Source organism: Dermacentor silvarum, chromosome 3 (genome assembly GCF_013339745.2).
Source record: "Dermacentor silvarum isolate Dsil-2018 chromosome 3, BIME_Dsil_1.4, whole genome shotgun sequence".
Lineage (NCBI taxonomy): Eukaryota > Metazoa > Arthropoda > Arachnida > Ixodida > Ixodidae > Dermacentor > Dermacentor silvarum.
This window is the reverse complement of record NC_051156.1, coordinates 99,553,700-99,574,289: the sequence shown is the minus strand read 5'-3', so window position 1 is coordinate 99,574,289 and position 20,590 is coordinate 99,553,700. Positions and strand designations below refer to the sequence as shown.

At 48.6% G+C, this 20,590-nt stretch overlaps 2 protein-coding genes across 2 annotated transcripts; both read right to left on the bottom strand.

Moving 5' to 3' along the window:
- Positions 1-890: 890 nt before the first annotated feature.
- Positions 891-15,799, bottom strand: LOC119444603 (uncharacterized). Its single transcript, XM_037708973.2, has 5 exons — positions 15,776-15,799; positions 13,151-13,380; positions 7,228-7,357; positions 3,249-3,494; positions 891-1,184 (listed from the first exon to the last, which is right to left on the bottom strand). The coding sequence occupies exons 1-5, from the start codon at positions 15,797-15,799 to the stop codon at positions 891-893; spliced, it is 924 nt and encodes a 307-aa protein (XP_037564901.1).
- A 484-nt stretch (positions 15,800-16,283) lies between these two features.
- On the bottom strand, positions 16,284-19,613 carry LOC119445607 (uncharacterized). Its single transcript, XM_037709868.2, has 3 exons — positions 19,097-19,613; positions 17,884-18,010; positions 16,284-16,886 (listed from the first exon to the last, which is right to left on the bottom strand). The coding sequence occupies exons 1-3, from the start codon at positions 19,611-19,613 to the stop codon at positions 16,463-16,465; spliced, it is 1,068 nt and encodes a 355-aa protein (XP_037565796.2). The 3' UTR covers positions 16,284-16,462.
- Positions 19,614-20,590: the final 977 nt, after the last annotated feature.

Here is a 20,590-nt window from a genome sequence, read left to right as displayed (position 1 = left end):
ATCAGTGAATACGATGTTATACAATCGGACACTGCCATGTCTATGTCAGGCGGCCTATGGTAAAATGACAATTACATATTCACCCCAGCGATGAAACGTTAAAACTTTTGGACCTGGGTCGATCATAAAGGCAGTGCTGTGTCACCCACCTTCTTCGTAGTTTTAGCTGCAAAGAGCCCGAATTACAGTGCTTGATGACTTCGTTCTATTGAAGACATTTTATTTCTGCCATTCTTCTTTCTGGGGTTTTACGTGCCCAAAGCAGTTCTGATTATGAGGCAAGCCGCAGTGGAGAGCTCCGGATTAATTTTTACCACCTGGGGTTCTTTAACGTCCACTACAACGTTATTTCTGCCGTGTGAGCCAAAGATTGACCGACTTGTTTTCACCTTTATACACTGTTTTGTTTTATCATAACCGTCAATAAAGCCAAAAGAAAGATCGTAGCCTCCTGGGTAGAGCATCGCGATGCTCTACTGGAGGTCAGACGTTTGATTCCACCATCGGCCACGCATTTATTTCTTATTTATTTAATTTTCTTGCAGCGGCCTGAAACGAGGAGAGCAAAGCGCCTGCTTGAGAAAATAACGCTTCACGCAAACGAATCTTGATCAAATCCTTATATTATTTATAGAATAACACGAGCAAATTGACTTTCCTTAGTGGCTACACTTCGTCAGTTGTTGACCTTGGACGCCTTCTGTGAACGAATCTGAGGACGTTAGAGGCAGTCATTTTTGCTCTAACGCGAACGGCACATGATGTTACCAAATGCTCGTATTTTATTATTAGCTTCGCTTCGTAATGATACCACAGGCTTTAAAGGAGGAGACGAGATCGGAAATTAATGTTTGACAACACAGAGACCAAAAGGCGCGCAGCTGCGGGTTTCACATGAAGAAGCGCGTGTGGACCTTGGCGCCTGGCGCTGGCCGGGGCGTGTAGGACAGCCGCTGCACCTCGGACGTCACGACGGCGCAGAGCACGAGAACGGCCGCTCCGTAGCTGGCGACTGGCACGACGTCCTCGGGCAGGAACGTCCACGTGAGCGCGCACGCCATGAGCACGTCCATGGCGTACTTGTACATGTTCGCCAGTCCCTGGTCCGACTCGCGCGCCTTGGACACGAAGAAGACGTACGCAAACGCCGTCTGGCTGGCCACGCTCATCTCACCCATGTCGACCTGGGCGCACAGTACGCAACCAGTGCTTCCCCTGATGATCTCGGTGGCCATATTAACACTGAACCGCCGGCCTCAATTTGCAGCTACTGAGGCCGTGCCCTTATCAAGATGGAATTCAGGAACGCTCGTGTCCAGAGTAGTGAGCGAAAACTGCCGATAGTACTATCGATATTTGAGCCCCTATCGAACTATCCATGGTAAAAAAAAGACATCGGCGGTACCTTTGACCATACAAATCTAAGTGACTTACCGCACGTGATAGTATAAGATAAACTTGGCGACGTTTCATTGCAGGTCACGAAATTTGAACACAAAGAAAACAACTTATGTTTTTGGCCTGGTGCAACAAAGGTTAGCTTTTAACCATGAATTTGTGATAGTCATATCTCGGATTTAGACGTCCGCAGACAATAATTTTATTTCAGTCGACAAACAATTGCAGCTAAAATGCATGAACTGCATTAGTGATAGTAAGTTATCATAATTATTTTGGTTTTTATTGCTAGAACGGCAAAACTATTTATAGCAATAACAATATGAAAGGTTCGCAGAATAGGCTATAATATTGATAGTTCTACAGATAGTTAATAACTAGTGTCGCTACCAATAGTCAAGTTAACGATTATTTTAAATAAATGGTCCAGAGCTTTCTAGAACGGCGATCACTCTAAATCTGCCGCTGTTGGCTATATGCACTGCTCTGTGAAAAACCACGTCGGTCATCACATTGCTCCTGAACCGCAAAGGGGTAAGGCGTGTTTCATTTTCACAACGCAAAGTAGAAGTAAACACGCACACAAATAAACAGGAACGAAATAGGCAGCATAAAGCTAGACAACAAATGAGCTGATAACACTTTAGAAATATTGAAGATAGTAAAGGTATGCGGCTTTGCACTCATGAAAGACTTGCATTGGCAAAGCTAGTTGAGGATATTCAACTATACAGGACGCCATGTGCAACTCCAAGCAACTATAGACTTAAAATCCTAGCTGCTGAGGGTCGTTGCTCACGGCCTTCGTGCTGTAAGGTGAACGGCAGCGTGCCTGCCCTCTCTCTATACTCTATTTCAGACATCAGGCGCAACACTGTAGATGCTAGAACTACTTTTCGCAGTGGCTGCGTTCACACTTAAAATAGTTTGTTGCTTTTAACCGGCATTGTGCCAAACTGTTCTTTATGTAGGCTCAGCATTGAATGCAAAAAATGTTTAAAGCTTCGAAACACGGTAAACGGCTGCTTATCCGTTGTATCAGATAATTTCGCTTTTCGTTTTTTCATTTCTTTTGTTTACAGTCTGTCTTGGGAGCCTCACGTGCATGCTCGCACGAGCAAATACCGTTGTCGCGCAGGAAAGCATTGACGGAACGCGCGGAGTAGTACATTTTCTTTCAGCGTGTCTACTGGTCGGGAAACGGCAATATGTACACTGCAGTGCCGTCTACCAGGAGCTGTCCGACGCAGAATATTTCCCCTTTTTTGCGGCAGGAATACCAAGAAAGGCGAGCGTCTGCTGTCCCGGTCATTTATGGCGTGAAAGAAAATGTGGACATGAGACGCAATTCCAAATGCCAAGTATGCTTCGCGCATCATCGGCAACACATTCTGGAACATTGAACTTGAGGTGTACGCCAATTCAATGCAACAGAAACCACCTGCTTAGATATGCGTGAAAGAAAAACCTCTACTGTTTTCTTTTCCATGACAATTCAAAGCCACAGAAGCCACTGCGCTTAGAAATTCATATATAAAGGGCTGGTAATAACAAAAATACACAATTACCAGCCCGATAACCTTGCGGAGATTGCTTCATTAATGTGTACTAGTAATTTATACCAATTCAGTCGAAGTAGAAGTTTGTTGTAGTTAGTCTCTAGCGTCCTAAGGTGCATAAGTGTTGTATTAGGCAATTAGGATGCAGACGTCGTGGATGCCACAATTGAACACGCCACTTCGTGTTCGACGTCAGAATGCCATGCGTGCCGAGCCAGAGGGGCGGGTGGGTTGATCTTCTCAAGCGAATGAAAGCGGTGCAAGAGGAAGTTGACGTAAGGGTCCGGTTACCTTGGTGAGCAGCGTCTTGGGACTTTCGAGAACGTTGCCGGCGAGTAGGGTTGAGAAGAGGAGCGATGTGAAGGACGAGTGGAGCAGCAGCACCCCCTGGGGGATGTCCTTCGTGGTGGCCGTGAAAAACTCCTGGCCAGCCACCAGGCAGGCTGACAGGAAGGCGTACCCAAAGCTCTGAAGTCTCTGCGGACGTGTCCCTTCGTCCTGGTACAGCAGTAGCCCCATGGCCGTTCCTAGGCACGTCTGCAGAGATTAAGAGCGGCCAAGATTAGTTGGCTGCTCGGGGTACTTTGCGATGCTGTAAGTACGGCAGCAGGACAACAGAAAGCACGGCAACAAACAAGGATAAGCAAAGGAGACGTGAACTAAATGTTGTCATTCGTAAAAGAGCCCCAAGTATTGGAAATTACAGATAACACTAGTGTCCATCCCTTGTTCTTTGCCCCTCTTTGTGTCACACTGCCGTTCTTATAATAGTTCTTCTCGAGCTAGAAGTAGGTCTACCTATCGAAATGTTGGCCACACATTTTGAGGCACTTTATTCCTGTTTATGTAACTTCTATAGCACAACATTGGTATCAGTTACCTTGATATATATTGTCATGTGCCTTGAGAGAGAACTGGCGACGTGACGTTTATTGAGGGCAGCAGGCTCCTGAAAAACACGGCGGTGGAACCTGGCTATTGAGTGGGCGGTGTAGCACACACACTTCTTTGTTCTTGTCCGTGCCTGCCTCTTAGCACTGTACCCACTACTGCAGGTGGCAATATTGTTGTTAAACATACTTATATCTGATTTGAGATCATAAGAAAGCAATATATTATCTGATATTGTAATTACAACGAACAACGCCGCAAGTGAAAGAGGAGAAAGTGAAGGGCAAGCCGAAGGATAGAGTAGGAGTCGGTCAGGGGAATAGTTGGCTTTGGGACGGCTAAGATTTAGGTGTGTCATGTACCGCTTGGAACCCGTTCAAGGCGCCGGGCTGTCGTTACATTTTGGTGGCAGCGATCATGTTAACACGACCATGTTAGCGATCATGTTAGCAAGACGTCTCCCAGTACGATGCCTTCGCTCACATCGGTGCCGCAATCTATGCCGGCACCGTCATCGGACCCTCAACTAGACCACGCCCTTTCTGAGAGCCACGCCACCACTACGCAACCATCGCTGCCATCTCAAGCTTCAGATTCTGGTACGATACTGGCAAGCATTCACCCTGCCTATTCGGATTTCACTCACGGTTAGCCTGCACACCCGAGTTCGCGACTCTCCCTGGACTCTTTTGAAGCACGCCTTGACCAGCGACTGCTCTCCGTTGATAGCTGTTTAGTCCAGCGTATGTCTTCCGCGGAGAGTCGCATCGCCGACCTCACCACACGTGTTTCCAGCTTCGTGCCACCTGCTGCCACCGCTCGAGCTCCACCTGTCTCAGCACCTCCAACTCCCTTTCCGAATCCCGTCACGCAGCAGTGTCAAGGTTCCTTCCTAAGTCTACCTACCTTTGACGGGACCCCGTCATGGTCTGCTTTTCGTAAGCAGTTTGAGACTGTTGCTACTCTCCACTCTTGGTCACCTCACCACAAAACTGAAATCCTCGTGGCTCAGCTTCGTTCAGCTGCCTCTGAATTACTGCAGTTCCTGCCGGCATCTGACTGCTCCAACTACGCAAGTCTCGTGACGGCACTCGATTCCGGCTATTATATCCCGCTAGTCGTCGCAAGTGAAAGAAGAGGAAGAGAAGGGCAAGCAGAAGGATAGAGTAGCAGTGGGTGAGGGGAATAGTTGGTTTTGGGACGGCTAGAACTTGGCTGTGTCCTGTACCGCTTGTAAGCCGTTCAAGGCGCCGGGATACCGTTAAAATATGGGGTGGAATTCACCATTTTACGCAAAACATATGGCATAGGAAAAATCTTACGAAAAAAAGTGCATTCACAACGCTAAAAGCCGTTGGTAAAATCAGCAAGCTTGCGATACCCATCGAATGAAAAGACCAGCGCTGTAGTCGACAAAAAACGTGTATGTAATGGTAGCACAGGTGCGAACTTCAGTGCTTGCGCCAATAGTAACCGTAAGTCAACTTACAAAACTAACCAGCCACCGTAGCTGCTGACGTAAGAAGGAATTTATGCCATAGGCGGGCAACTGTGTTAAAAACATAATTATGTCTATATGCACCGCTTGAGCTGAGGCGGGTAAGCGTTGGAACCTGCTGTTGCGACCGATTGGCCAGAGGCCACAACTAATAGCCGAGGAAGGTGCGTGCTCTCTTGTGTCATCTCTAATTGCAGTGGGCAGTTTCTAGTGCACAAATGTATGAGGCGTGCGCTGCTGTGGAAGGGAGCAACATTAAACACTGTGCTGTGAACTTCGGCTTAATGTCTGATAGGCTCTGTGTCTGTATTTGCGCAATAGCCGGATTTTTCATGCTCGTCATGACACTCTATTAGATAGCAGTGACGTATCCGTGCCTGACAACTAACTGTCAAGACTGGCATTGATGTGTTTTGAGCGCTTCTATAATTTCCTGTCTAGTTTGAGCTTTCCTTCGCTCATAGGGCTGCGAATAGTTATTTGTCGAAACGATTTTGAGGCTACAATTCTCCATGCGAGATGAAAGAACGCAAAAACGCCTAAACGATTCTAATTATCAAAACTTGTTGTTGTTGGACAATTCATTGCCGTGTTCCGTTGTGTTAGCCTTAGCCTTATATTATATTGCTCATAGTTTCAATTCAAAACTAAGTCGAAGTGGCGTAGCGTCTGTGCTCGCGGTTTCACTCATTCTGCAGCTTACGGTGTGGGCGAAGGTATGCGTACGACGGATGGCAATCGTGCCTATGATACGAAGCGGGACGTTAATACGAAGTACATATAAGCGAAAAGAACTCGCAAATAAAATCATATACCACCATTGATACGAAAATCATCGGGACTTCTCGAACAAAGATTATGCTGCGAAATAAAATACATCTCGTGAACGGAGCGAATAATCCTCGCATGGGTCCTCTTGTAGTAAATTGCGTCAAAGGAACGTGTGCAAATACTCTTCTGTGTGCGTAACAAGTTTATAGCTGACAACACCTGTTGGGTTGGTCTGTACCTCTGGACTCTAATGGACAGCAAAAATTCATGTCGCCGTGAAATGTCGTGTAATCGGCCAGCAGGGTGTCGTCATAAAGCGGCCTGTCATCCAAAAATTCGACAGAGGCACTTAAGACTGGTTACCTGTCGGAATGCGAAAGCATTATAGTGCTTGAAGACCTCGGTGTAATGTGACAAAACCTGGGTGTGATATAAAAGGAATTAAAAAAAACAAGACAGGAACTGATGTTTAAAGTTTGTGTCTGCCACGTCTGCAGCGATGTCTAAGGTGGACACAATTGAGCAATCTCCCCGTCAGCCAATCTTATAAAGAACAATTCGTGAATGTCACTTTTTGTAAAAGTAAGGCACAAAGCAATGACGTTACAGAAAGTAGATTTATTGAATTCGTGTCGTTGAAACGCTTACGTAGAACAATTAACAAAGTAGCGATGGCTGCTTTCGTACAGGCTTGCCGTGTTGGAAAGCACTGCAATTAAAATTGGTTTCTGCTCATATTCCACTGTGTGGAAATGACAGAGGAACCATGTAGGACGTATACTCTGACCGTTGACTGCTTTCGTTTTAAGTGTAATGGGTTCCAATGAAATCGGCTCAGTGGTTGTCCGATACTGCTACGCGACGACCGAAATTAACGAGAGGAACAGCGGCAATAACAAATGTAAGCATGAGTACATAGTTACTCGGTGTGCGAGCTTCTATATTGTCCAGGTACTCAACTTTTAGGTCTAAATACGCATTTTAAGTAGTCATAGTTCGTGTGTTAGTTACGTAACAAATTAATGTAGGCCCTGAGATTTCGACGTTTCACATGCACTTCCGCAGAAAAACCCGAGCTAACGCAGAATGCCGTTAGCGTGCGCGACTCACCAGCGAGAAGACGAACCATGCAGGTCTCCGTGTCGTTGACCCCGCCATGTTGGGTAGGCCTGCTAGAACGGGCGCCATGCTTGTCAGCGCTGCTGAGTCCACGATGCGGAGATGTATCAAGGACATGAACCTGCGAGAATGAAGGCAGCAAGTGGGAATATAGCTACTTTACATATTACTAACAGATGCTGTGGTTTCAATCACAAGTAAGGTTATTTATGTTAGCAAAAAATATTGAGCTACAATGCACATGTCGGAATGTACATAAAAAATTAAATTATGGGGTCTTACGTGCCAAAACCAGTTCTGATTATGAGGCACGTCGTAGTGAGGGACTCCTGTAATTTGGACCACCGGGGGTTCTTTAACGTGCACCTAAATCTAAGTACACGGGTGTTTTCGCATTTCGCCCCCATCGAAATGTACATGTGAAGCTGAGCTTTAGTGAAGTGGTAAATAAATGCTACGGAAATGAATGAGGCGCGCGCATTGTGTTTGTTTTCTGCATATGCAATCTCACGCAATGTAATCTCCGGCAATGTTTGCAATTATGCACTGTAGAGGCCACAACACTAATATTAGGCAAGTTTATGTTTATGCACCACACCGCTCACAAGCTGTTCCGAAAAGCACAAAATGAGGACGATGCACAGTGTGACACTCGCGGCCACGAGGATGAAGGCGATGTGTGACACTCGTCGGGGTAAGAGTGTCGACTATAGATGCACGCATAAAAGGAACATTTATATCTAAATACACTTAGGCTTTTCATACACCGTGTGTCACCGTGGCATACGCACTAATAGTGGGTGGAATCGGACAAGAAATGGACACCTACACGGTGGCACGTACCACAATGGCCCGAGTATGGGGTAGCTCAAATGTAAGAAATTTATGAAAATCAAAGAGGCTGTTGAACATCAAAGGCTTTTTCAATCGGGTAGACACATTGCTTGATAAGATAGACACCGTGCTCTGGAGGCACCAGTGAGCCGATGATATTTAATCCATTGTTTCATTATGCAGAACCAAGGTACGCTCACTTCCACTACTTTGTCGGTCAAAATCCCATGCAAACCAAACCCTTCTCCTCCCACGGCGTCACATGAGACGACATGCCAATGCGAAACCCGGGGAAAGAGGCAAAGAAATCTTCGGATCAAGAATACTTGTTCCCAGTGCGTTTCGAAATCGCGAGTGTTCGGTTGAGAACGGGCGGATTTTCAGCCCTGAATGACGGTGGTTACGTTGCAATGACAGAACCGTAAGAACATGTGATGCGCCACGACACATGGGAGGCGAAGCAATAAGACGCGCCACTGTGAGCATGCATGCTTCGCATCAGCCTGCAGTGAGGCGTGTAAAGCGTTAGAACTACTCTGTGTAGCTAGACGGTTCTTCATGCGGTGCATAATAAATGCTGCGTATTTGTTACAGGATATTTATGTGAATACCCTTTCTGTTCCTGTCTTATACGATGAAACGTTTTGCTGGATAAATGATTCTTTGCATCCATGACAGTCTTTATCCCCACATTAGTACGATGGCACGAACCGGTTGCGAGGTGCGAAACAGATTCATCAGATAAATGCGGGTTCCCCGAGGCCATCGCTACTACAGTCGAACCCGGATGGATCGAATCCACGTATAACGAATTGTTGCGTATGTCGAACAGCTGTAAAATCCCCTTGAAAATCCCATGCAAATGTATAGGGCTGGTGCGCCCGTGTAGAGAACGCCCGCTCATCAGCACATTCGATATATCGGACGCGGCGCCACGCCGAAGACCTCAAAGTGCACTTCCTTTTGCGCTTGGAGACTTTCTGGCACCTGGAGGTGGATAAGAGAACGTGCGGTCAGTTTAGCCATGTGGGCCGTGTGTGTAGTCAGTTGAACCCCTTCGAGCTGTTCGGCTAGCCCGCGTGCTACCTCGAACATCAACTTCCTTCTTTCCGACTTTCGGGGCGTCGTCGTGTGGTTTGTGTGCCTATCCATGAGCTCATTTTCCGCAAGCGATGGCAGCTGCAAGTGCAAAGAAAAGAATCAACTTGGACTTTGCAATGAAGCTGACAGTGACCCAGCAATTTTTTTCCGAGTTGCGTGCAGTAACTTAGCGGCCTCGGACGCGCTAATCGGTAAGCCGCCGTTTACGTCACGGGCCGTTATTGTATATTACGAATTACCTATATATCGAACTTTCTTGTGATCCCCTTCAGATTCGATATATCCGGGTTCGACTGTACATCTTGTTATTTCCTAAATGCAAAAAGACCTGATTATTGAAGATGTATTTTTCTGTATTCAGTCACCTTATAGACTGTCTGAATGACACTGTCAAGAGTGGTCAATCGGCAGTTTCAGCCATCTTCAAAAAATATATAGCACATGCCGACGCCGCGATGAGACCACGCATGGTAATGCTGCAAGCTGGGTCCATGGGCTATAGGAAAAGCATATCTGGATCCAAGCAGCTACAGCGAGGTAGCGGCTATTATACGGACGCTGGCGCAGTCCGTAGCCCGCCACTCGACCACTCTAGACAAGTATGGTTCCGACTCTCTCGTGTATCAAAGCAAGGTGACCTTGCGCATAAATAGCGTCAATAAAGTACTCCTTCTTGACAGTGGCAGGAGGCCTGCCTTTTATTTTAGAGGTTAGAATCTTTCGAGTGGTGCCGACATCCAGGAAGCAGTGTCATTCGTTCAGGACGTCTACAACCGCTATGATTGTTCCTGCCGTGCCTATGCATGAGAAAATATTTCCTCAGTTAAGATGACCGTCCTGTAAAATAAGCTCTGGACACGGGCAATTCTACGCGCCACATTGAATCCGATACCACTTTTGACTCAGATAACTGAGTCCCGACGCGGAAGTATACGTAGGCACGTCCGATGACCTTGTCGAACGTCGAACAAGAGTCGTGCGTCGAACCATGAATCATCAAGTCGTGGATCGCTTTTGAGTGAACTTGAAAAAGATTGTGAAACGTTCGCAATATTAGGGCCTCCAAAGAGGCGACGACGAAAGCGTGAATAGGCCCAGTAGGAAAAAATTATGAAAAATTACAAGGCAGTTTATTGGAAGGGATCAGTGGTGTGATTTAAGCATCAGCAAAGCAGATTGTTAGTGAAGCATTACTAGCTTCATCGCCAGTGGAAGGATGGGCGATGCGGCTGCAGCACGCGGGCAGTTGCCTTCAAACGAGAATTAAGTGACGGAATATATAGTCCCATTATGTTATGTATCTTACAAGAATATATTCTTGTAAGCAATATTGACGATATATATCAAGTATTGCTTCTCCAGAAGCAAGACATTGAGACCTAGGTGCCACTGCGTAAAGTTTGAAGCAACCACTTTACATACTCGTTCTTACCCCCGTATTCACAAACGCTCATCGACTCGACCTTCTACTTCAAATGCTCCTTGAGGACTGTGTTTAATTTGACGAATCACTCTCCACTCGAAACGATCCTTGAGTGAAGGAAAGCTCGAGCGTAGAAGATAGTACAAGATCGGCACACTGCCAACGTTTAAAAAAATATATACCGACCGCCATTGTTTAGAGACCGACAAGGAGATGACTTGGTAATAGTGTAGCCCGTAATATTGTGAGCTGCTCACTTCGTGATGTAGTTAGGACAGCGTCTAAATTGGCTTCTTGAAGGAAATCAAGCAAAAAGATTCGCATTGGCGGATTTCAGTCTCATTTCCGAGAACTGTGCCAGAACAACGGCTGGTCTCACGAAACCTGTGTGTATTAATGACCTCAACATGGATCAGGTCATCACCGCGAACCTGAGCCAGCGGCTAAGCAATCATGTGGTTGTCATAACGATAAATTCAAACCACTGGTTGGGTATTCGAGTGCGTCCTCACCACCTTCACATATTAGAAATATTCTTGATATTCCAAAGAACTTCGCTAATGAGTTCTGTTTCAAGTCCCAGTCACTTTGCAAGAAGTAATGGAAGGCGACAAAAGTAGCCTCTTCAAGCTATTAACAAGATATTTGCATGGATATATTAAATGCCCTTACTCTTGAATAGACACGCAAAAATAACATACAAGTGTGTGTCCACTAACAGTTGAATGAACGTTTTACATAAATTTGTATGGAATAACGGCAGGGGGCCAAAAGCTAAGCCCCGTCTTAAGAGGATGCTTTAGCTCACAGGCATCTATCTAAATACTTCGGAACGGAGAAATCGTTTTTCTCTGTAATCAATGCACTTAGGTTGAGGAATCTTTATCCATTTGAAGTAAAAGTTTGAATATAGCGACTGTTGAAAGCAGAATGTTTATTTAGGCTGTAAAAGCGTTAATTAAAGTTGCTAAAAATCACTCAACATCGGAAAACGCAAATATATAAAGTTTACAACTCCTTAGCTCAGCAATGAAAAATAATATCCCTGTTCTGTAAACTGCACCTAATAATGCACCGCAAGAGAACAAAGTTGTTGTAATTTACTCAGCTTTGAAATATACTACTAATGACCAACTAAAATGTGGGTAAACATAGTTAATATGCGAGTAACCTTGGTACACACTGTAACCACGTAAACTGTAAACTAATTTAGCAACTTTCTTATCGTGAGCTGCTTAATATATGCAATTTAGAAAACTGCGATTTCTTATATTGTGCGGGTTTATGGATTTTTTCTTGAACTTGGCTGGATATTTTTGTAAAATTAAAGGCAGCTTAATCAAAACTCTGCTTGCTGCAGTTAATAGAATTTAACTTTCTCTGTCAATGGAAAAAAAAATGTAGTGCAAATTAGTCATGAGGTTGTGCAATAAAAAATATCCGAGGACACCTAAGCATTTCTTATGAGTTGTCAATGCGAAAGCATTAATGGCCAATTGAACGGCGCTGAGCGGTCGTTCGAGTTTTGCTCTGGGAGTAATGTACCATAACGGTGCGTGCTGCCCGATGCAGCAAGCAGCAGCAGCCTGCGGGACCAACGCCGCATGCCACTCTGGCGCGCTACTACGTGTCACAGTGATTCGACCAAAAAAAGACGACGACGAAATGCAAGCACGCTTACGGCGCGCGGGCAGTGTGATCGGTGGTTGCAAGATCGAAGACCAGCAACGCTTTGTCCCGCTCCCGCCTGATTGACGGGCCCTGTCAAAAATATAATTTGTGGACGTCAGGCACCGACGTCTGTCAGGTTTTTCCTCTCCCACAAATTGGTGACTCGGACTTCTGGTCATCGCTCTCAGCTCCTGCCCTACTCTTGCCTCAGCTGTCGTCCACAAATTATACTGTGACGGGGCCCGCTCAATCAGGCGAGAGAGGGACAAAGCGTTGCTGGTCTTCGATCTTGCAACCGCCGATCCCACTGCCCGCGCACCGTAAGCGTGCTTGCATTTCGTCGTCGTCTTTTTTGGTCGGATCACTGTGACACGTAGTAGCGCGCTACACCACTGACGAGACGATGCGCTCTCCCTCCACGTGACACCTGGCGCGCTAGGCTATTTTCCCTTTCGTCCTCTTTGCCAGGCTTTGCTCCCTCGAGGAGCACTCATGCCAAGAGCGAGGGTGACGTGGCCTCGCGGCGATGCCCTCTCCCTTCACGGAACACTTGGCGCGCTATTTGGAACACAGCAGGTGTACCCTTTTACCCGCTTTGCTCAGTCGAGGCGCAGCTGGTGACGTGGCGTCGCAGCCAATCGGATCTCCATCGAGACACCCTCATGAAGTGGCGTCGCAGCCAATGGAAATTTTAGTTTAGGTGCCGCTTTGCTGCTACAGATGAGAGACACCGGCTTTCTCGCTCAATGCGCCATTTGACGCTGTCCGATCAAAACGTGTCGGCGTTTTACATCTATTAATTTCGAATAGGCGGCATGGGCGGTGGCCCCGAGCTAAAGCTTCCTCTTAAAGCGACTCAGTATGAGGGGTAATGCACAAACGTACCTGGCTGCGAACGCGAAGGCGGTGGTGAAGCCACGCACGACCACGGAAGCGTTGACGGCGATGGTTCCCTGGGGGCGCGTCATGCGCAACGTGCAGCTGAGCACGCCCACGAAAGCGCCCAGGCTTACGAAGAAGAGAAGGCGCGCCGTGTGCTCCACGGAGTGCCTGCGCCGGCCGAGCACCGCGAGCATGGTCCACATGAGGCTGGAGCCCAGCATCAGCGTGATGCGCTGCGTTACGTCAACACAAAGGGGGAGTTTGTTTTTATTTCTACCACAGTCATAATACATTGCTCTGACACACGCAGAACGAAAGAAAGAAAGAAAGAAAGAAAGAAAGGAAGGAAGGAAGGTAAGAAATAAATTACGTGTGGTTCATACCCGCGTTGGATATGTGGGTATGAGCCACCGAGAGTAGGAGCGGGAGAGATATCACAGGATCCTGATAGATGGATGGAAACAACTTTATTGAAATCCGGCGAAGTTTAACGACCCGGGCTCAGGTCTCCCATGAGGGGACTTCGAGGCCTTGCCTCGTCGCTGCCTCACGGGCCCGCTGGACTGCCCACTCTTGTGTCTTGAGGTTGGAGGTGCGCAGAGCGGCGGCCCAATTCGACGCAAGATCCTCCGGAGCTACTGCCATTTGCGCTGCTATAACAGGACACTCCCACAACATGTGTAAGAGTGTCGCTCTAGTTGCCTGACATAACTTGCAAAGAGCACTGTGACTGCAGCGGGCGTCTCTGGCGGCGGCTCGGCTGAGCTCCACCCAGTGTTGCGAAGTTACCACTCCGGAATTGGAATGACTCCGGAATCATTCCACATTTTCGCGACCCCGGATTGGAATGGAAAGAAATCGCGACAACGCTTGAAGGAATGGAATGGGAATGGAATTAAGCGCGTTTTGCCCGGAATCGAATGGGAATGGAATTAAGTATCTTCCCGAAAATCGAGCGCTTTTTCCTCTACGCGCAGTTTTTTGTCAAAATATGGCGAAGAACAAACCAGCCCACGTTCAAAGATTAGTAAGTCAGAGCCTCGAATTTAGCAATAAAGCAGTATTTTTATACTGACGTGGCTGATTACAAACACGGTACATTTATAAGCTACGCGCCTACTACAATTCTGACCTTATAGAGTGAGTAGCTCCGAAGTTTGTCATGCTGTTGGTGTCCGTCGAGCGGAACTACGGCGGCGGCATACTCCTCCCCCCCCCCCCCCCATTTTACGCCTTGTGATATACTCTTTAGGTGGGGACACATCTCGGTTTGCTTGCTAGACGCGATCAACCAGATAAAGTAGCACGGGCGCGCGTCTATCGGGGCGGTGACGGCAGCGGATACCTATCGGCGGAACGACGCAATTTCAGTTAGAATGCAGGCGAGAGCGTGCGCCGACAAGGAACGCGCGCATGCCCTCTCCCCGGTGACCTACTTTCGTGCGTCACTCAATCATTAAGGATTTCCCGCGAACCGCCGGTTGCTATAACAACGGGAGATTAAACCAATAAAAAGCTTTCTGTGTTGAAGTTGCGTCGTACTGCCGATAGGTATCCGCTGCCGTCACCGGGCAGATTGGCGCGCGTCTTTGCTACTTTATCTGGTCGATCGAGTCTGGCCAGTGACCTCACCTAAAGAGTATATATCTTACACCGTGATCTCGGTGGCGGCTTAGCCCAGGCCACCTACTGTCTCCCCACCCTTCACTTCTTTGTTTTCTTGCGATAGCAATTATATGGACACGCCAAGCGCATTTCTGCCGTCGGCGTCGGTGTCGTCGACGCCATGAGGTTCTGTAAAATGTCCAAAGGCGATAAAATCGTCGCCGCGCGCCGTACGCTGTGTGTGAAAGTAAAAGCGTACGAGGGTGAGCCGGCAATCGCGGCTCAATGTAGCGCACGCGAGGAAGGAAGGCAGGCCGGAAGCGCGCGTTCTTCTTTCACGCGCGAGGCAAGGGGGCGAGGCGATGGAGAGGGAGACGGAGGGGGGGGGTGCATTCTGTTCCGCCGGCTGTGCTCACAGCGCGGCCACGCGGGTGCCGTATCTTGAAAAGCGATCTGTGATGTGAGCGAAGTGCTTGCCCGCGCGGGTCTCATTTTGAAAGCGAACTGCGATGTCGGCGAAGTGCGCGCGCGCGGGCCTCATCTTCAAACCGATCTGCGATGGGGACAAAGTGCGTGCGCCGACTGCCCGTAGCTTCGTATGCGCTGTGCTTTCGACGTTTACTTCGTGTTGAAGCGAGACGAGAGATAGCGCGAAAGCCCGCTGCTGCTGGCGCGCTTTCTCACTCCGGCGTTTTCACAGCGAGTTTCCGCGATCATCGAGCGAGATGTGTCCATGTTTACCTGTGCGCGCTTGACAACGTGCTTGTCTATTGAGTTAGCAAGCGAATGTTTACAAATTTATACGGGCCATTAAACTACTATCCTTGCTTTGTATAGCTCGCAAATAATTTGCTACCGCAATCGACGCTTCGCCTTTCGGGTGAAACTGCGACTTTTTTTTTTTTTTTTTTTGCTTCTGTCGCCGTCGGCGACTCGGACGCGTATTCGAAAAATTGCTTCTCTAAGTTGTGAGGCTTATCGACGCTGGCACGATGCTTGTGTTCACTGCAAGCTTTCGCATACCAGCTTACGCGCCTGGTCTGCCATTGTACTCCTCTCCACCCCCTCAACCCTTCTGCAATACTGTCCCCCCTGTCTAGACAAAAGACGCCTTTGCCCGAAACTCTGTCGACAAATGTCTGCAGGTCAGCGCAGCACACAGTCGTACGCGGTGAACTGTGCGCCCTCTTCCTTTACACACACAGAGAGAGAGAGAGAGATAGGGAGAATAAACTTTTGAAAGCGTTGGTTCGGCAAGCGAGCCGAAGAAGGAGATCCAAAGTAACTGCGGCCATGGCGGCGCCTGCTCCCTCGAGCCCCGACGCGACGATTCGCGCCGAACAAAAGCCCCATTCGCTCTGTTCTAGCGAGCTCTCTGTTCTAGGGTAGGGGGAGAGGGTGGTGTGGGGGGGGGGAGGTCCGGGTGGCGCCGCCGCCACGCTGGCGCCTGTTGGCGGCTAGAGAAGCGCAACGGTTCATGTTACATCGTAGGCCGGACAGCGCGCTTGACGCAGACGAGGCAGACCCAAGCTGACAAGCTGGAAGAATGGACGTTTATTTCCAGTGCACGCCGAAATATAAAGACAGGTTAAGGAAGGAGGGGAAGGGAAACAAAGTAAGAAAACATAAGATAGCCACCTAGAATGGCACGTGTAGCGGTCGACTTCATCTGAGAAATGATAAGAACACTGCAGTTATAACATTTCTCCATCAATAATACTGAAGACGCTGCACAGGTCTGCGCTCTCGCGTTGAGCGTCGGAGTTCCGTAGCCACTGTAGGTTCACGGTTTCTCTCTGGTGCGTCCAGGGGTTGGGGTGATGACTGACGCTGTGGTGGTGACGTTTCATGAGTTTCGGCGTTTGCCTTTGGCCCTGCTCCGGGAGTTTGTTGCGGAGTTTTCGAGATGGACGATCTTTCACTTTCCCTGTGGCCTTGGGTAGCCAGTGGGTCTTTCCTTGTGTGAACTTGATCAACGTGTCGCCGAACGAGGCCCTCAGGCGTTTCCACTGTCACCATCCTAGCTCCGTCTGCTGACTTTACCGTGCCCGTCTTCCACTTATCACCCTTACCAAAATTACGGACGTAAACATTTGTGTCTGGTGCAAGAGTCCAGTCATCCGATGTTCCCGATCTTTCTGCAGCCAAAGGAGGAAAACATGTGTCGAGGCGAGACCGGATTTGGTAGCCAAGGAGGAGTTCCGAAGGAGATTTGCCCGAGGCAAGGGGTGTTCTCCGGTAGTTGAAAAGTAATCTGCAAAGGCAATCTTCTAATCTGCCCTGGTTCATCTTCTTCAGCCCATCTTTAACAGTTCGGACAGCTCTCTCTGCTAGGCCATTCGACTGCGGATGAAACACAGCCGTGTGCAGGTGGGTTATGTTATTGTTGTTCGCAAAATCAGCAAATTCTTGGCTAGTGAACTGCGTCCCATTATCTGAAACAATGGTGCGAGGAATGCCGAACCTGCCAAAGATGCTGCGCAGGCAAGTAATAGTCGAAGATGTGGTCGCCTGTTTCATTGGTACGGCCTCAATCCATTTGCTGTGAGCATCTACGAGAACAAGGATCATGCTTCCTTTGATTGGCCCGGCGAAATCTAGATGAACTCTCGACCAGTTTTCCTGGCAGGTCGGCCAGTTAACTGGCGGAGCAGATACCGGCATTGGTCGATTTTGGATGCAGCTTGTACACCCCGCTGACAGTTGTTCTATGTCGTGGTCCATTCCTGGCCACCAGAAAGCTGACCGAGCGATTGATTTCATCGCCGATGATCCTTGATGTGTCTCGTGCAACATGTGCAACATTCTATGTTGCGCGTTGACTGGAATGACAACTCTACGGCCCCAATACAGCAAACGGTGGGCCAATGACAGTTCCAGTCTGCGGTCGTAAAAGGGGAGTAAGCTTCGTTCGAATGCTTTAGAGCTTGAAGGCCACCCGTCTCTTGTGTACTGCATGACCTTTGAAAGTACTGGGTCACCTGCGGTCAGCGCCTGCAGTTCTTCTGCCGAGACCACTCCCTCCTGGACACATGCTAGTGCCAGAACGTAGTCAGGTGGCTCCCCTTCCTGTGGTTGGCTCCGAAGTTTCTTGTGGCAACCTACTAAGCGCGTCTGAGTTCAGGAGCTGCTTGCCTGGCGAATACTGTAACTTGTAGCGAAATCCTCCCAAATACAGCGCCCAGCGCTGTATGCGAGCAGCAGCCAGAGGCGGAGTGGGCCGATCCGGTCTCAGCAGGCCCAGGAGCGGCTGGTGATCTGTGACCAGGATGAATTCTCGGCCTAGAAGGTAATCACGAAACTTCATTACTCCAAATACGAGGGCCAATGCTTCACGTTCAAGTTGCGAATAATTTTTTTCTGCTTTCGACAATGTCCTTGAACGAAACCCGATCGGCTTGTTGACGTTCCCTTTCGTGTGAAAAAGCACTGCACCGATTCCTTTTTGCGATGCGTCGCACTCTAGTTTCAGCGGTTGTGAAGGGTCGAAATGAACCAACACCCCTGCTTGCTGCAAGCACCGTTTTGCTTTATCAAACGCCGTTTGTTGCTCTTGTTCCCAGAGCCAATGTCTGTTCTTTTCCAGCAGCCGATACAGCGGAGCGAGCAGAGATGATATGTTCGGCAAAAATTTTGAGTAGAAAGTGATCATGCCAAGAAAAGAACGAAGCTCAGCTACATTTTTCGGGCTAGGGGCTTCTGTGATAGCTTCGACATTCTTTTATATTGGGTGCAATCCTTGCCGATCGATTCGATGGCCAAGATATGTAACGGACACTTGCCGAAATTTGCATTTGTCGAGCCGCAGTTTAACACCACTCTCGCGGAAACGCTGCAGAATGGCTTTTAGCACGTCGTCACTTCCTGCTCTTTCGGACACCAAGACATCGTCCAGATAAGCTTGCGCGCCTGATAAGCCTTGTAGAACTGTTTCCATTCTGCGTTGAAAAATGGCTGGCGCAGAGGCAATGCCGAAAGGTAATCTGTTGTAGCAGAAAAGACCTTTATGCGTAGTAATCACGCATAACTGGCGCGATTGCTCATCGAGAGGGACTTGGTTATATGCGTCACGTAAGTCCAGTGTGCTGAAATGTTTTCCACCGCTTAAGGAAGTGAACATGTCGTTGATTACTGGCAACGGGTACTGCTCCAGCTCACATGCCGAATTTAAAGTGACTTTGAAGTCGCCGCAAATCCTAACGGTGCCGTCCTTCTTAAGGACAGGTACAATGGGCGTAGCCCACTCGGAATGCGGTACCGGTGACAAAACGCCTAATGCCACGAGCCTATCAAGCTCTTCAGATACCTTGTCGCGTAGAGCGAATGGAATAGATCGGGCCTTACAGAACTTGGGCGTGGCTCCTTCCTTCAGCTGTAGGTGTGCGGGGGGTCCTTTGATGAGGCCTAGATCCGAGCTGAAAACATCTGGAAACTCGGCGAACACGTCAGCAGTGACCTGCGTTGTGGTAGACGGCTGTGCGGTCAGCGGCTTGGCTGAGAGGCTGAGGACCGGGGAGCCTGCGTCGCTCAGAAGGAAAATTAGGTCTCGACCACATAAGCTTGGACCGGGGCAATCTAGCACCACCAATGCGCATTCTACAGTTGTATTGTCGTACGATACCGGCAACAGGAGCTCTCCAAAAACTGGCAACTTTCCGAGGTAGCATGATAACTTCGTGCGTGAAGGCCGTAGCGAAGGCCAAGCGTTTTTGTGCTGCTCAAATAGCTGTCGAGACACGACGCCGACCGGGGAACCCGTATCGATAAGCATTGATACGTCCACACCTCCCCATGTGAAGGTCCGTCGAATTGGAGGCTTCACCTTTACCTCCCGCGTAGATTTTAGCGTCCAAATGTGCATTCTATCCTCTATGTCTTCATCTGTCTCCCCTTCCTTAACAGTCAGTACTCTGCCGCGAAATCCCGGGCTCCTTCTCGAGTTCGAGGCCTTGCGCTTTCTTCGTTCCGGCATTTTACTGCTAGGTGACCACGTCGACAACCGTGATAACAACGAGCATTACTCCAACGGCAGGCATTACTGTTGTGCTTTATGCTGCCACAACGCCCACATTCTACCGGTACCTCTTTCGTTGAGGTTGACTGCGCCTTAATTTTAAGCACCGCCGACGCGTCTGCGGCCATTTTATTGGCATCCTTGTCTGCAGCTTCAGCCGACAGTGCCATCGTTTCAGCGTCCTCTACGGACAGATCTTACTTTGTCAGGAGTTGTTTCTGCAGTGCGCTCGATCTTATGCCGCACACAATTCTATCTCGTAGCATTCAGTCGAGCATAGTACCAAAATTGCAGTTGTCCGCAATTCGACGAATTTCAGTAATGAATTCTTGGACAGACTCACCGTCAAGCTGGCAGCGGTTGAAGAAGCGGAAGCTTTCGGTAATCTCATGGCGCTTGGGATCAAAGAACTCGTCCAAGACTTTCACGACGTCTTCGTACTCCAAAGAATTCGGCTTCTTCGGCGCTACTCTTCCTGCTATATTTGAACGGTTCGCGTGCTTAAAGCTGCCACCAAAAGTGCCCGTTTCTTTGCCGATTCCGTCACGCCCGTTGCCTCAAAGTATGCCTCTGCCTTGATAACATAGGCCTTCCAGTTGTCTCTTTCGTCGTCGAAGTCGGGCAGTTGCTGGTGTGCCATCGTCGAGTCGTCGCCCCGTAGCGTAGCTTCTGTCCTGCTTCAAGGTTTTGCCAGGGGTTTTGCTTTCCGTTTCTCGTCGCCACTGTTACATCGTAGGCCGGACAGCGCGCTTGACGCAGACGAGGCAGACCCAAGCTGACAAGCTGGAAGAATGGACGTTCATTGCCAGTGCACGCCGAAATAT

Coding starts and splice junctions, on each gene's coding strand:
- LOC119444603 (XM_037708973.2), bottom strand. CDS start 15,799: ATGGCAGACCAGGCGCGTAAGCTG. Junction 13,381..15,775: donor CAGACCAGGCGCGTAAGCTG/GTATGCGAAAGC, acceptor GACGTAACGCAG/CGCATCACGCTGATGCTGGG. Junction 7,358..13,150: donor GCCTTCGCGTTCGCAGCCAG/GTACGTTTGTGC, acceptor TCATTCTCGCAG/GTTCATGTCCTTGATACATC.
- LOC119445607 (XM_037709868.2), bottom strand. CDS start 19,613: ATGCACATTTGGACGCTAAAATCTACGCGGGAGGTAAAGGTGAAGCCT. Junction 18,011..19,096: donor AGGAGCCACGCCCAAGTTCT/GTAAGGCCCGAT, acceptor TCCTGGTCACAG/ATCACCAGCCGCTCCTGGGC. Junction 16,887..17,883: donor TTACAGTATTCGCCAGGCAA/GCAGCTCCTGAA, acceptor GGCTGCAGAAAG/ATCGGGAACATCGGATGACT.